Source organism: Calidris pugnax, unplaced genomic scaffold (genome assembly GCF_001431845.1).
Source record: "Calidris pugnax isolate Ruff unplaced genomic scaffold, ASM143184v1 scaffold461, whole genome shotgun sequence".
In the NCBI taxonomy this organism is placed as follows: Eukaryota; Metazoa; Chordata; class Aves; order Charadriiformes; family Scolopacidae; genus Calidris; species Calidris pugnax.
The window spans coordinates 578,206-594,163 of NW_015091201.1; the positions used below are offsets into that span (position 1 = coordinate 578,206).

Here is a 15,958-nt window from a genome sequence, read left to right on the forward strand (position 1 = left end):
TTTTTGCTGTAAGGATGGGAAATAAGAATTGTAATAAAGAGCTCTTTCTTTTTTGTGTTGCTTAAGTATAATCATCTTGTTGCTACAGCTAATGCTTAATTACGTGTTTAGCAAGTCAGCGGTCACAGAGCTGCAGGTTGCCAGATTTACACTAGGATTTACAGGTAACAGTCTGCAGCCTGGGTAGTAATACTGAGTAGCAATACTAGTAATACCAAGAGCCTGGAAGAGAAGAAATATGCAACTTCTAAACACTCAAGAAACAGAGGGGAGATCTGATGGAGGAATCTTCTGCTTGGTCAGCTAATTAATGGTTAACTAACACCCTGGCTGCCCAGAAGTCTTATGTGTTGCTGAATGAACATCAGTCCTGGTGAGCAGCATACCCTGGTTTCTCTTGAAGCTCAAAAGATTGCACCAAAATGCCATAAATCCTCATCTGAGGTGACATAGGACAGCTTGCACCTGAAAGCCCTGTGAACTGCACTTACACCCAGGCCCGAGTAACTGGTAGGACACGTCATGTCCATGCAGTGTGTGCATGGCCGGTGACTCCAGTGGCCAGAGCAGGCACCGGGCCACCTGGTAGTGTCGGCCCAAACCCTCGATGGCAGACGGTGTCCCTATACAGCTTTCCAGGCTGTCACTGAGACACTAATGCAATTGCAATGGTATGTGTCAAAAATACAAAAGAAATAGCAAAACTACCCTTCAGGTACCTGAACTTCTGCTTATGCACATTTTGTAGGCAGGAAACTGGATGGACAGGGTAGAGCGTCTGCCAGGGTGATCAAAGTCCCTAGGGGCAAGCTCCTGCTTTTGGTTTTCAATTTCTCTTTAAGAGAGAAATATTAACATTTTATTTTCAGCTTCTGAAAACCTGACCTCCACAAATAATTTTTTTTTTTTTCCCAGATTTAAAATTATGTAAGTTTGTTAAGAGTTTCCTTTTTCATCTTCTCTTTTTATTTATTTTGGCTTAAGAAGAACTGTGAAAATATTTAAACAGCAGGAAAGATTAGCTACCTGATCTTGTGAGATTTACATGGCTATTGCCAGTAAGAACTCAGCATCGTCTTTTGTCATCAGCCTGACTGATGTTCATAGACATAAATTATTTCTGCCACCCTACTGTTTGTCCACTGAAGTACAGCCCTTTTTCCTACTGTATAGCTTTCATAATCCAGGTTGAAGTGCTCAGCTGGCCCAGTGCTTTGTTCCTTTCTAGACATTTCAGGATGGAATCTCCCATTTTGCACATCTGGCCAGTTCTTGCTTGCACAGATATAACTTTGTGATGGTCCATATTACTATGATTTTACTGGAGACAGCTTGAGCTTGCTCTCAGAAACTGCCTTGTTCTTTGTCCAGTCTTTGTCATCCATAATGACCAGCAGTAATTTTATATTAATTTCCAAATCACTGGTGCTCTGGTTACTGTTTAGTTATACAAACCATCTCACTAAGCAATTTTAAATGGGACACCACTTTGGTTTTCCTGGATACGAATTTTGGCAGGTCCACCATTCAGACGTATTTGGACCTGGGTATGTTCCACAAATGCATGTTGGCAAAACGACGCATTTCTGGCTTCCCAAGCCATCAGAGATATCACCCAACAGGGAAAAAGAAGCCAAATTCCACCATCATCTTTTACCCTCATAAAATTAGATGGATCTCTTTCATTTGCAGAAAATAAATGTGTGTCTTTATTCTTTTTCCGTTTTAATTGATTTGTCAAAAAGGAAGTCAACATTTACTCAGAAGGAATGGAGAACTGTGCACCTTTCTGCTAATCCGGGAAAGCAAACCAGCAGATACTTCCTCTTGGCTCAAGCTGGTCCCAATTTCTCTCTTTTTGGACACACCCAAGTCAGACCTGGCTAATTTATACTCTTGTGCAGGTGCTATAAAGGACTGGCTGGTTTCCCAGTCCTACCAGCTCTACAGAGATGGCAGGTAAGATCAGGGCTTTTTAATTTTATATCTGTATCTGGCTGATTCAGTATTTCTGGTTTGGGTATTGGTGCATTCCATGGGTGAGCCCAAGGAGACAAGGAGACATATAAGAGCGGTAGGAGCTGGTACTTCTTCATACTTACTTCTCTCCTGATATGTGAAATACATTTATTTTGAGAAGTGAGAAAAGAAAGCTTTCCTGCCTGATGTAATATAAGATTGCAAGGAATAAGCAGCCTTCAATCCCTGTGAAGATGGTTAAAGAATTTCCACAGATTACAAATGTAAGACAACCCGCCCCATTGGGAGAAGTTTGTTAGTTCTTCCAAATTTTGTCTATATTTCCTGTTCTGAAGAGTTAAAACTTTGACTGAATTACTTAAAATATATATATTTGTAACCTTTTCATGAAAGATCTTTCAGGGAGCTGTTGTATATAAATCTGATGAGAACAAATGATAGACATTTCTAGAGCTAATGTGAAAAAGGAATAGAGACACATTTCAGGGAGCGTCAAGAAGACTGATAGAGATGGTTGAAGGCTGGACTGGTGCCAGATGTAGCAGCTTGTTTTGCTCAGCAACAAGACTGAGAAGGCTGAGAGGGACGTGTGGGGTCTAACCTCCTTTACCCCAACCACCTGAGGACCCCCCTAAGGCAGGACACCAGGAACCTGCCCTCTTCCAATGCACCTTCCCAAGAGTCTCCACCACTGAAGCCTGGACTGTATGAGGCTGCCTCCTCCTTGGCAGTTACTCAGCCCTGTTTACTGAATGTCCCTCACCACAGGGATGTCCCTGTGTTCTGCCAACACCTACAGCTACAGCCGTCGCCAGCCAGAGTCCTACTTGTAGTCCTGATCAGAGGAGTCCTGTACTTTATTCCTGGATCCTGAAACAAATATTCAAACCAAACCTGTCAATCTCTTCTGATGCTTCAGTGAAGCCCTGCCCATTCAGAAGATTTATGTTGCATTCCTCTCTAGGCGCAAAACTGAGAATTGCTCTCTTAGGATCCGTCATCACTCTCTGCTTTGTTGGACCAATGGACTCCTCCTTAAAGAGTAAGTTTCTACTTCTCCTTCAGCTGCTGCTGTGCTTGAAAGGGTGTGAGTCGAAACTCAGTCTGAGTTGCTAGTTAGATATAGCTCCAACATCAATTTGAAATAACCTGTAGATTGACCCACTATCAATGAAGTCAGTACTTAAGACTCTTGTCTAAGGAAGAACAGGTCTTCCAAATGAATCATCATTTTATGTTAAGGAGACTGGGTCAGAGATCATATATTTGACTTGGCTATGCATTTTCCTTCTCACGGGGAAGAGTAGCTTCGAAATGAAGGGTGAAAAATAACTCCCTGAAAGCCTCCCGAAGCCATCAGAGACAGTTCTGTGAAATGGATAATACGATACTGCTTTACACTTCTTGTCCTGTGACTTTCAGGACCCCAGCATTAGGGTGAAGCAGAGGAGCAGAGATAAAGGTGTCCAGGCAGCACAAACCACACAGTGCGAGCTGCCTGTAAAGCCACTCAGTGCACCTCAGCACCCAGCCGTGGGGTGGGATGTGTAGTTCCTGGTGTATATTACTGAGGATCCTCAATTTCTGCTTTCTTTTCTTTTCTTAGTAGAGGGCTCAAAAGTGCTATCTGACTCATCTCTTCTGAGCAGCATTAGTGAAGCCAAGCAGCTGGTAGACACAGCATATTTGCTTGCCCGAAAAAGGTGAGTTCTTTTCGCATGAGGGCCTCAGCATTATAAAGAAATAAGATAAAGTATATGTGTGTTTCTTCTGTTTTCCAATGCATATTTATTACGGAGATGCCTTCATTTAAGGATTCTCCTTGTCGTAGTTGGAGAGCTCCTTTTGCCCAGTTTGGCTGGATTCTAGTGTCCTGTCTCAGTCCCGGGGCCCCCCTTCACCACCCACAGCTATTGCCTCCTCACCCACCCTGCCACATGGGCACCTCCCAGTAGCCCATAGTGATGTGGGCACACTGGGCACATGTGAGTCTTCCCCTGGTTGATGATGTTCTCCTCTCCAGAAGGACCACAGTCATGAGACAGTTGTGCAGATGAGCACCCTGTCACAAATAAGCCTCAGGGGAAGCCAGTGCCCAGGTATCCCCCCATGTATTGTCCCAAAGGGCTGGTTCCTGGCAACAGGATGCTTTGGGGAGAAATCTCTCTCCGTCCACCCTATGGAAGGTTTTTCATTCTGCAAAGAAGAGCCATGGGACCAGGGAGAGCTGCAACAGGACCAAGGTTGTCTCTCTGTTTACAGAATATATCTTGTGACATACTAAATGTAAAATTTTATCCTGTCACGGAGTAACTCAGCTTTCCACTGATATAAGCTTTTCACATGAAATAAAACATCCATTGTGGCAAGGATGTAATACAAACTTGAAGAAGAGGATCATAGTGATTTGTTTGCCATAATCTGTCTGAGATAATGCGTAGAGATGATGGGCACAGCTTTTCCCAGGTGAGCAGAGCCTGGTGTGCTGCCATGCCCTGCAGTGCTGCCATGTCTAAGTGCACCCAGCCCAGCATGACAGAGGAAGTCTAATTTCAGAGAAGACTCTTCATGGGACTCTTTTGTGCTCAGCTTAAAGAGAATACTAGAGGAAAATGTTGTCAACCCAATGGATTTCCTGAAGCACTTAAAGGACCCAGTAGGAAGAACCAGATCTGCAGTCCGCGCTGCTGATTACTTGGAAACTACTTTGAAACTCCTCAAAAAAAAGCTGCATCTATCTGGAAAATGGAGATTCAATGTTACAGGTAATGTGGTTTAGACCAAAATGGCTTACAAACAGTTAAGAAGAGAAAATCTACCAGAGTAGGAGTGTCAGGCAGCAGCTTTGTCATGATCCATATTGCTATTGGTAAAATCCTTTCCCTTTAAGCATACTCAGAGGCAGAGTAGACCACCTGGTGTTTTAATCATCATCTTTGGCAGTGCTCATCTCATATCTTTGATGATAAAGCCAGCCTAACAATAAGCATGAAAAATCTGGGACAAAACAAACTGAATGCCAGGAGGCTCTGACCCCTGAGAACAGAAGCCCACCTTCTACCCAGTTCTCACCCAGGTTTTACCAGTGTGTGTCATGATTTTGTTCCCAACCTAGGGCAGAAGGTGGTGATGCCCCCCATATTCCCTGGAAAGTCATTCCATGCCAGCCCAGTTTCCCTAGCCCAAGGGTGAGAGCTGATCCACAAAAGGATTTGGGCACCAAATTAACAATTCAATTCCAGATGTTATATATCCACAGCTCTGACTCAGATGACTCAAACACTGACCTAGAATACCAAGAAGCTAAGTAAAAGGGAGTAAAAGCAGGTGTTATTTTGCATGGTTTCTTTTTCAGACCTACTAGACAGAAAACAGAAGGAGGTAATTTCCAAAGAAACAGGCTGTGACTATCAAATTCGTTCCATTAAATGCCCAAAGCGTGACATTTACCGAACCATCACTGGCGAGTGCAACAACAGGTAGGATTTGTGCATGGGCAAGGAGGGTCTCCTGTCTGTACATTGACCCAGGATAGTGACTTAAGGTTGTTTGTGTAAGTACCTTTCAACAGGGCAAGAAGAATGAAATGCTCATTTAGTAGTGCCTGGAACAAAAGTTTCATTTCTATCTATGCCTGGAGGGAAAAAGATGTCATTTCTTGAAAATTTCAGATTTAAGCCCATTGCCCTCCATATGCTTCTTTGTATGAAGGAAAGGACTTCTTGACGGAGGAAGGTGAAAGGTTGAGGAAAGTAGATTTTGGAGCTCTGACGGCCAGCCTCCCACTCAGCTTGAAGCTTCAGGAAATCACCCCTCTCTCCTGTGGCTTGGCTAATACTAATTTCCCTGGGTTTAGGGAGATGTTGTGTTTTGAATGTGATGAGGGCATTGACTGTCAAATTTCAAACTTCCGTTGTCTTGGACTGACTACACAAGCAGGATTTTTAAAAACACAGGTTTATTGAGCACTGCGAATATGTATAGGATATGTTCACTTTATTCTACTAAGTGTTATTGCATAGAGGACTATATTTGATGCCCAGTTCATATGAAAATATACAGCTCTCAAAATATCTGTGCAGCTACTCAAATACACACTGTGTTTTGATGCATAAGTAAATATGGGTTAAAGTCTTGGCTCTTCTAGTAGTGTGCATCCTTAATGTGAAAAAAATGAGTTCTTCAGCTTTGTGTGCATAGCTTCCCTCCTGGTTCAAACCAGGTTTTCACCAGAAGATGGCAAAATTTCTAGCCGAATACTTGGAAGTCAAGGCTTGTTGTCCTGTTCTGCCGCAGAGCTGCTGCTGCCTGGCATGCAAACTCCAGCCCCTGAGTCTGAGCGGGACTTGCATCCCATGTGCATATGGCACAAAACAGATGTGCCAGATGTGAGGAAATAGCACAACTCTGCATTGCATGTGCTCAAACTCATGGTGCTGGTGTTACTCAGCCTGTACCTTCACCCCAGAGCCTTCAGCTCCCCAAGTACAGAAGTGTCCACACTGATTTTAGACTCAGGGTAGGGTTGTCCTTGGGCTTCCTAATCGAGTGGGCTGTCAGTAAGATAACGAGGTTCTCAGAAGTGAAGGGACTCTGGTATGTTAACATTTTTCCAGTGTCTCAACTTGAGACATGCGCCGTGAGATAGCAAGTGAATAGCATCTTGAATATTGTGCAGAAATCTGCCCACAAGGGCAGTAATAGCAATCAAAACAAGAGCCGTGGTAGTACTGGGCTCTTAATATGTGATGGAATTTCTTCAGCTATGGCGATTGTTCTAGGGCGTGCTCTTACTTCACAGCACACTGCTGTAGAGGTATAACACTCATTTTTTGGTATAGGCAGGTGGTTTTATGGATCCAGGATTTATGGTTTTATGAGTTTAAACACAGAAAGTTGCTGTGCACCAGTTGATATTCAGTAACTGGGTTTCCCAAAATAACCCATGTTTCTGTGTCCCCATGGCCACAGATCATTGGCTCAACCAGCATTATTGTTCTTCTGAACAAGTGCTACTGAGTTTACTGATTCAAATTCTTTTGAGCTGTATGAGACAATATAACAAGTGCCCACAGCTGCAGATTGCAGTTTGGGAGGTTCTGTGTTGGACATGAGAAAATCCTTCCTGAAGGTGTAGCCTCGGCACAAGTTCCCGCAGAGCTGGGGGATCTTTATCCTTGTAAACTTCGCACCCTCAGCTGGTCAAAGACATGGCCACCCTCATCATTGGTTATGGCCTAATATCAGACCGATTTTGTGGGGACAGAGGTGCTACAGAGAATTAAATGCCAAAAAAATTATTATAATGACATGTGGAATCTTTTCTTAATGTCAAAAAGTTCATTTTTCGCTGCAGTAATAATCTTGGTATTATTTACTTCTCAGTGTTTTCTGGCTATCACCTCTGTTACCAGAGTAATCAGGCATAGATTAAAAGGCTGAAAAATGTTAGTCTCTACAAGCCTGTTCATTTCTGAAACAATACTGGTGTTTGCTTTTCTTCTTGTGATGCTCCAGGAAGCGTTCTTATCTGGGATCCTCAAACACCGCCTTTGCTCGCTGGCTCCCAGCAGCGTATGAAGATGGAGTCTCTGTACCCAGGGGAGCAAGAGAAGGAAAGCTGTACAATGGATTTCCACTCCCACTGGTGAGAACTGTTATTCTTATCCAGACATCATTTGTGGTCACTGCCATCCCTACTCCATCAGAAATGAAACAGTTGCAACATCTGGAGTATAAATTGTTTGATTAATTCTTCTCATCTCAGGTGCTAGTTTGAGGCTTGTTTTCTCCAACTGAGATATGGCTTGGGGTGCTATTTTTTGCTGGATATAGACATGAGTAAAAAGGTTGTGATAGTTCACTGAGCAAAGCGTGGGCAACGTAACATTTTCAGGAGTGTGCATCCCAAGGTCTGATGCAGTCAGCACCACAGTGTGCTTAGACACACCAGCATGTTTATACAAACCATAACCATTGGGCATTCCTCAGACATCATCTCAACTTTCTGGATGTAAGCACATACATCAGGTTTTACAGTAAAAGACTTTCCATGAAGCTGGGCTTGGCTGAGTGACTGTGGATCCTGGAGGATGCTACTTGTTACATCTGTTTTGATGGAGCTGGGGCAAGGCATGCGTCTGTTTAATGCCATGATTAGCTCCTACGAGCTTACCTAAGATCATCTTATGCATGGTCTCATAGTAGGTGTTATACTGAAAGACGGAGATAGTCATACACCTTTTCAATTTGATTTTCTGCAGGTTCGAAAAGTGTCAAATGAAATTGCTCGCACGGCCAACAAGAATATCACTCAAGATCAAGAGCTCTCTCTCGTCTTCATGCACTGGGGCCAGTGGGTGGACCACGACATAGACTTATCACCTGCCAGTGGTTTAGGAATGAGCCCAGAGCTTCAGTGCGGTTGTACCTTCAAGTCCCCTTGCTTCCCAATTAAGGTACTGTTATGGTTTGACGAGCCCACAACAATTTACTGGTGTTTAGACACTTAATCTGTCACCCAATGACCTCTCCCCACCCAGGAAAGGGAATCAGAAAAAAACAAGGAAATATGATGGTTGAAATGTAAACAGATTTAATAGAAAAAAACTAAATATTTGACATTAATAATACTAAAGAAACAATATTTATCCCGATACCAACATAAAATACACAGGAATTATACCCAGCCCATTCCCCCAGCAGAAGCCATGCACTCTCTGCAGGGACAGCCCATGTGGGACCCCGCGAGCGCTGTGGCTTCGGGAGGAAGGGAAGGGCTCAGGGATCCAGCACCAGGGCAAGGAGTTCTCAGGGTGGCAGCCATCAAGGGAGAGAGAGAATTCCTCAGCAAACTTTCTGATTTATATTGGATGTGATGTCCACGGTATGAAATAGTCCCGTTGGCAGCTTGGTTCCAGTGCCCGGGTCTTGCTCTTCCTCGTCCCTGCACCTGGGAAGCTCAAAAACACTGAGCCCTTGAATCCCACACAGCCTGGCTGGCTATGAGGTAAATATTTTCACAAATTCAGATGCTAGCGTCTTCTAGTGCAGTTTTCCCAAACATTAGAAGAGAAACTAACAGACACAGGTACTCTGACTTTCATGCCATTCCACGCCTTCTTAAGACAGTAAAAATAAAACCACATGACATTGAGGCATCACTTATGTTTGTTTTCTTTAGTTTCCCCCCGATGATCCACGGATGCTGAGGTCAAACTCCTGCATGCTGTTCATCCAGTCGGCATCTGTGTGCAATCCCAGGACGTTCACTCGTGAGCAGATCAACGCCGTCAGCTCCTTCATCGATGCCAGCACGGTGTACGGCAGCCAAGAGTCTGTGGCAAAGAGTATTAGAAATCAGACCAACCAGCTGGGTTTGATGGCTGTGAACCAGAATTTTACTGATGCGGGGTTGGAATTATTGCCCTTTGAGAACAAAACGAAAAGTGTTTGTGTTCTCACCAACAAGAGCGTGAACATCCCCTGTTTTAAAGCAGGTAAGGTGCATCTGTGGAGTAGCTTTTAGTGGCTCATAAAGTCAAAAAGGATCGTGTGTCTGATGTCTCTTTATATTTGTATGAGGCGCTGCAAGACATGGTTGTGTAAGGTGAAAGACAAGGGACCCTTCTCCAAATTAAAAAAGAATAATAATTGAAAAATAATTGTTTATTAAACACAAACATTATCTTGTTATAATTTCCCAAAAGATTTACAGCATATCGTCTTCTCTTTAGATCTTTTCAAAGATAGGAGAAATTTTCAATAGAATAGCCACCAGTGTTTAAAACTTTTAAGTGACTTTTTCCCCTCCTACCTAGAATTCACTGTTCAGTTTTCAACTCAATCAATACTAAAAATTAAACACCCTTCATCGATTTAGTTAACTCTCCCTGGTACCACATTCTACATTTTTAATATTTCATATATCCCAACGTGCATCAGAAAACAAGTCTAGAAGTTTGTCTGAAATTTAAACAAACTGGTAACTGAAAACACATATCATTTTAAGATGGGAAGTGATCCGCCATAGGCACAACATTAAGAAAAATAAGTCAATAATAAGAATATAGTGTGTTCCCATTGCACATTATTTTCTCACTCCCTGAACATGAGAAGAGCTCCTCGCTGAGTGAGAAGATACTCAGTGCTTCTTCCATCAGCTGTTGGAGGGTCATCGCTGCATCTCCTCCAGTTTTCTCTCAGCATTCCTGGGGAAGGCATGCTCACACACCTCTCACAGGTGTCTGCAACTTGGGTGAACCGAGACAAATTTTCAAAACCAAACATTCCCAGTGCTGATATAAAAGAAGATTGTATCCGTGAGGTACAAAAGGAAGGCAGACATTAGATTTTTCACAAAAAGAGACATTTGCAGCTAGTTCATGAACACGTGTGACACAGTGTAAATTGCCTGAAGCCTCTTCTCCAATGGTTTTATGGACAGAGAATGCTTTGTCTGTGCTGGAAAGAAGTACCTGGCAGGAATGATGACTACTAGGGAGCTTAACTATGAGCATCACTGCCAGACTGTCAGCTGTTACTTGTCTGTCCTAACACAAAACTGAAATAAAAAACAGTTTACAAAATTTCTAAAATATTTTCATTTGCAGGTGACAAACGGGTAACTGAGAACCTGGGACTTTCTGCACTGCACACTCTCTTTCTACGAGAACACAACCGCCTTGTTACAGAGCTGAGGAAATTAAATCCTCACTGGGATGGAGAAAAGCTTTACCAAGAGAGTAGGAAGATTGTCATTGCCATAATCCAGGTACTGGTCACTGCTGGCTGTTTATCATCCATGTGCTTGGGAATGGTTCTTCCTCCAGGAAAAGGAGGAAAACCATGCTTTGCAGATCTAGGGGAATTATTTGTGGGAGTCAAAAATTGTAAATAAGGATGGTCCCTGTGAGACAGCATGGGTACCCAGACCTTCTTTTTTTCATTCTTGAACCAATTTATCAATTAATTATTATATTAAATATTAAGCCAAACTCATGCGGTTGTTACAGCTCTTTTTTTATTAAGATCTTGTGAACTCGCTGCCACTGGACAGATAGTCCAGGTTCATGCTCTGTACTTGACTTTGATGGCATTTCTTCTGACAACTGGCTCTGATTTTGTGCTTTTTCAGAAAATAACATACAGAGATTACCTCCCACTTCTGCTTGGGGAGGAGACCTGCAAGTGGATCCCTTTGTACAGTGGCTACAAGGAGAAAGTGGATCCTACAGTCTCAAATGTTTTTTCCCTGGCTTTCCGATTTGGTCATACATTAGTACAGCCTTTTGTATCCCGTTTGGATGACAGTTTCCAGCCTTTGGGTGCACTCTCCCACGTCCCTCTTCATTTGACCTTTTGTGCTCCGTGGAGAATTATAATGGAAGGTAGGAACATGGGGCATCCAGCAGTCCTGGTCTGGTCCTGAAGCAGCTCAGGTGGAGGTCAGCTGGTAAGACACATGAGCCTAGACTCCAAAACCTGCTTTACCTCCATTTATTTAACTGGCCTGACACAAATCACAGTGTCATTCAGATTGGAAGATGCTCATGGCACGTTTAGCTAAGGGGCTGCAAATTGGTGGTCTGCCTAATGTGGAGCAGCAGGACAGTCCTCCAGAGTTGTCAGCAAGCACAGCCTACTGCTGGTTCTGCATTGTGCCCAAGCAAAGGACCCCTACCAAAAATTACGTGCTATTACGCTCTAATCATTGGACGTTATCAAGCACTAGCTCCCACAGGAGCAGCCACATTGGAGCAGGATTTTGCATCAGAACATACAGTCCTGTACCTTCCTTTTCACAGTTTTTTCAGTGTTGTCTTCCTCATTTCATTCCACAATAATTGCATTCGTATTCTGAAGTTGTCAGTAAATAACCAGAATATGTAACAGATAACACCTCCTTCTTTAGGCTGCCACACAGCTCTCAGCTCAGTGCGACCTGACAGTGTGAGCATCGCACCTTCACCCAAACAGAGCAACTACTCATGTTGTTCCAGGAAGCTTGAGACTCAAATGTCAGTCAACTGAAATTTATGTCAATCTAAGCTGTTGTGGCCCCCTGTAATTAGTGGGTGTTGCCAGAGGGTGATGCATCCAGTCTAACTGAGCTAAGACAACATAACTTCTCCCTTATGGTGGCCGTTTCTCTTCATAACTCTAAAGGGAGCTATGGGATTCTGGTCTTATACCACTGATATCTTTAGGCAAGAATCTTTCCAAGGAAACAAATGTCTCTTCCAAAAGGAGTTATCTAACTAATTACAGAAGATATACCAAAATACATATGTGCAGCCAATTTTCTTGTGTTTTCCTGTCTTCTTAATGACTATGAAAAAGACATAGACAAACAGACATAGATTGATTCTATCATTCCATTTAATGTTTTAATAAATATTTTACAATTAATAGCAAACCATAAACAAAATCTACTGCAAAAGCTAAATGTTGTAGAGAACCTTGTGTATCAGCATCTGCTGGGGACTGACGGGTTAAGGAGCAGTTCTGGAGAAAGTGACCTGAGGGTCCATGTGTGCAACAAGTGGATTTAGAGCTGTGGAAGGGAAGGTTGAGGGATGGAGATGGAGAGGGGTGGGGGATTTAGTTACCAAAGGGAGGCCTCGTCTACTGGCATATACAGGTGTGTACACATGGACTAGTATATGTTGACATGGAAATACAGAGCTAGGTGAACCTCACACAGCCCAGAGTAGAAAAGATATCTAATGCAGCACTGTTTCAGCTGCACAAAATGGACCATCCAGGATGGAACTTGGTACATAAAGTCTTTTATTGATTTGCAATTAATATAGGTGGCATTGATCCACTGATACGGGGCATGGTGGTTGATCACGCGAAACTGATGAAACAGAATCAACTACTTGTTGAGGAGCTCCAGAACCGCCTTTTTGAACAGACAGCGGTAATGGGCCTGGATCTAGCAGCCCTGAACATGCAACGGGGAAGAGACCATGGCCTTCCAGGTAAGGAGAGACACGTCCACATGTCCTGTGAACAATACTCTTTCTTCTGCTGCTGTTTATGGTAGTTCCACAAATGTACTAAGTTTTTTTATGCCAATAGGAAGAAACGGTACCTTGATTTGAGGGTGAAGGATGGATAGATGGTTACACTTAGGGAAGGCCTCTATATTATAGAGATCTTTTTCTGAGGGATTTAAGATAAGGACAAAGGGCTTGGAAAGCAAAAATGCGAGTGGGGATAATGTAATAAAGAGGGGTAGAAACTATGGTGTATTACAAAGACAGAGCATGTGGGGTACAGAAGGTACAGATGCAGGCATCCAAGTTCAGCTTTCACGTGGGCCAGACAGACCATCTCTGCTTTATTTGTTGCCCATTGGCATCTGTTTTGTGCCTTCAGACAACCCAGAGATGCGAGCAGAAGTGGCTTGCACCCACAGGTATGATTGCCCCAGGCACTGGAGAAGGGGTGCTCTTGAATTAAGCACAAACAGTGATTGCTCTTTTCTAGGACTTCAATCCTAGAAATTGTGCTTCCCAAAACTGCAAAGACTGGAGCATTCACCCTCAGCACTAGGTAGCTCTGACAGGATGCGATGAACCTGGAGTCACGTGGAAAGACAACCGAAATTGTTAGTTTAGTGAGTGCATACAAAAAGGACTTTGTAAACATGGCATTTGTTGTGACTGTCTAGACAATAATGTCTTCCAGATCCTTTTATGCCATGAGAAGAAGCAGACGTTGCTCATGGGCCAAGGGGTCTGTTTAACCCGAGCCAAGGTAGATGGTGGAGTGAGATGGGTCCTGATCAGCTGCTGTTCCTGCTTTTGCAGGTTACAATGCCTGGAGGCGCTTCTGTGGGCTCTCCCAGCCTCAAAATTTAGATGAATTTTCTGAGGTGTTAGGCAATTACAAACTGGCCAAGAAGTTCATGGAGTTGTACGGAACACCAGACAATATTGACCTCTGGATTGGGGCAATTGCAGAACCCTTTGTTCCCCAGGGCAGAGTTGGACCCCTCCTGGCCTGCATCATCGGCACCCAGTTCAGGAACCTGCGTGATGGGGATAGGTAGGTGGCTCTGAGAGAAAACTTCCCCCATAGCATTTATTATGGGAAAAAACACTGACATTTTATGCAACACACTAATCCAGCCCATCTCCAACGTGCTGGTGACTGCTCTCTGCAAGGCTCACAAAGCTCAGTTGCCAAAGGCCTTTTTTTGCAACCTATTCCTATGGACCCATGGGGTTGAGGAGCACCAGCTCCAGGCCATGGGTGACCTGCAGTAATTCCTGCCTGAGGTGACATCTGCTCTCAGAGCACAGAAGGGGAAACATCAGTCACGGCATCCCAGCAGCCTGGAGATGCTTGTATGGAAGAGGCAGGCTCTCTGCACTGGCAGATGAGTGGCAGAATCCAGACCTGGCCACACTGAAGACACCTCTTTCCAAAAGGGTGTTCCTGCTGTCTGATGTATAAAGGTGGATCTGAGCAGACATTCACCTTGGTCAGATCCCCATCTCGTCAAGTAACCGGCATTAAATGCCTTCAAGGAGAATCTAAACTGCCTGTAAAAATGCCATTGCAGATTCTGGTGGGAGAATCCGGGGGTTTTCACTCCGCAGCAATTGAGTGCATTAAGAAAAATCTCACTTTCAACGGTGATCTGTGACAATACTCGTATCAACAAGATACCCAGGGATGCGTTCAGGTTCAACAGTTATCCTGAGAACTTCATTGACTGTCATGAGATCTACACGCTCAACCTCTCACCCTGGAAAGAGGAGCCTGGGAGTGACACAAAAGGTAAGCAGTTGTTTGATATCTGTCAAAAATAATAAATGCCCTACAAATCCAGACCTTTCCGTGCCTAAAGAAATAAAATAATTAAGGTCATCCTACTGACTCTGCCCCTAAAAATGCCTTGACCATCCATTCAGCCCAACTCAGATACCACTGGTGGCAGAGATGCTGTTAGCACAGTCCCCTTGCAGTACATTGCCTTCATCATCCCTTACTAGCCTGCCTCTTCCTCTTCAACTCAGAGGGAAATCCATGAAAATCCAGTCTGTTCTGGTCCTTGTGAATGCATCTTTCTCTAAGCACCTTATTCCAGGACAATTGGAGTCTTCCTTCACAGGAACAGTGTCCATGAAGAAATCAATCAGAATTCTTACTTCGTTCCTCTAAGCCTCTGCTCTTCTCTTGCTCTCCCTAAGGCTTTAAAGCATTTTAAGGTATATCTGCAGCTTTTTTGACTCTGTATGGCCTGACACACCAGTAGTTTAATGCATATAGTCAGAGGTTATCATGTACCACATCCTGAAAGATGGTAAAACAGTGTCTCCATATAAGAGGTGTGGACACTAGCTGTGTCCTCCTACTGATACGCTTTTGGCAGGGGCTCTTCCAGTTGAACATGATTTAGGGGGAACAGGGACTTGGAGAAGACAGGTACAACCTGAGCAGAATGGACTGGATTGAGATTTTTCTTCTGGCAACCCATTTATAGATGATCATAATACCTGGGGATCACCAACTCTGTCCTACTGCAAGGCACAGACCACAAAGCATCTCCATGGAGTTCCTGTATTGAGTTTGATAATCTATTTGAGACAAATAGCTGCTGCTTAAGAAAGATATTTACACTTGATATAAAGGCTAAAGTATGGTGACTTCACCCCATTCTTTAGGAACTGAGTCCAGCTGTTGCTCATTTTTTCTTTAAACAATAGAGGCTTCCTGATTTCTTTTATTAACTTAGTTTAATGGTCACTAAAAATTGCTGAGCTGCTTCCTGTGGCTTTTTTTTATCACCAGGCTGGGAGGAAGCTGAACTGTGTTTGCATAACCCAGAGATGGTGAAATCCCAGGGTGTTAAAAAGCAACTGCTAAAAGTGTAGCCTTTTCAAGTAGCAAGAAATTCCCCCAAAAGTACTTGTCCAAAGAGCTGTCTGATGTTAGGTCACTGGAGGTACTTCTTGACAAG

The 15,958-nt window shown here is 43.6% G+C and overlaps 1 protein-coding gene across 1 annotated transcript; it reads left to right on the forward strand.

Moving 5' to 3' along the window:
- Window positions 1-1,952: 1,952 nt before the first annotated feature.
- LOC106898460 (eosinophil peroxidase-like) lies at window positions 1,953-15,159 on the forward strand. Its single transcript, XM_014959714.1, has 14 exons — window positions 1,953-1,959; window positions 2,972-3,022; window positions 3,587-3,683; window positions 4,570-4,745; window positions 5,336-5,459; window positions 7,498-7,627; window positions 8,244-8,438; window positions 9,164-9,479; window positions 10,593-10,753; window positions 11,117-11,369; window positions 12,795-12,965; window positions 13,800-14,037; window positions 14,558-14,775; window positions 15,086-15,159. The coding sequence occupies exons 1-14, from the start codon at window positions 1,953-1,955 to the stop codon at window positions 15,157-15,159; spliced, it is 2,211 nt and encodes a 736-aa protein (XP_014815200.1).
- Window positions 15,160-15,958: the final 799 nt, after the last annotated feature.

What these genes read in the sequence shown, in the direction of transcription:
- LOC106898460 (XM_014959714.1), top strand. An exon ending in TATTTGCTTGCCCGAAAAAG is followed by an intron (nt 3,684 to 4,569) that starts GTGAGTTCTTTT and finishes TTTTGTGCTCAG; the next exon opens with CTTAAAGAGAATACTAGAGG. An exon ending in AAGAGACCATGGCCTTCCAG is followed by an intron (nt 12,966 to 13,799) that starts GTAAGGAGAGAC and finishes CTGCTTTTGCAG; the next exon opens with GTTACAATGCCTGGAGGCGC.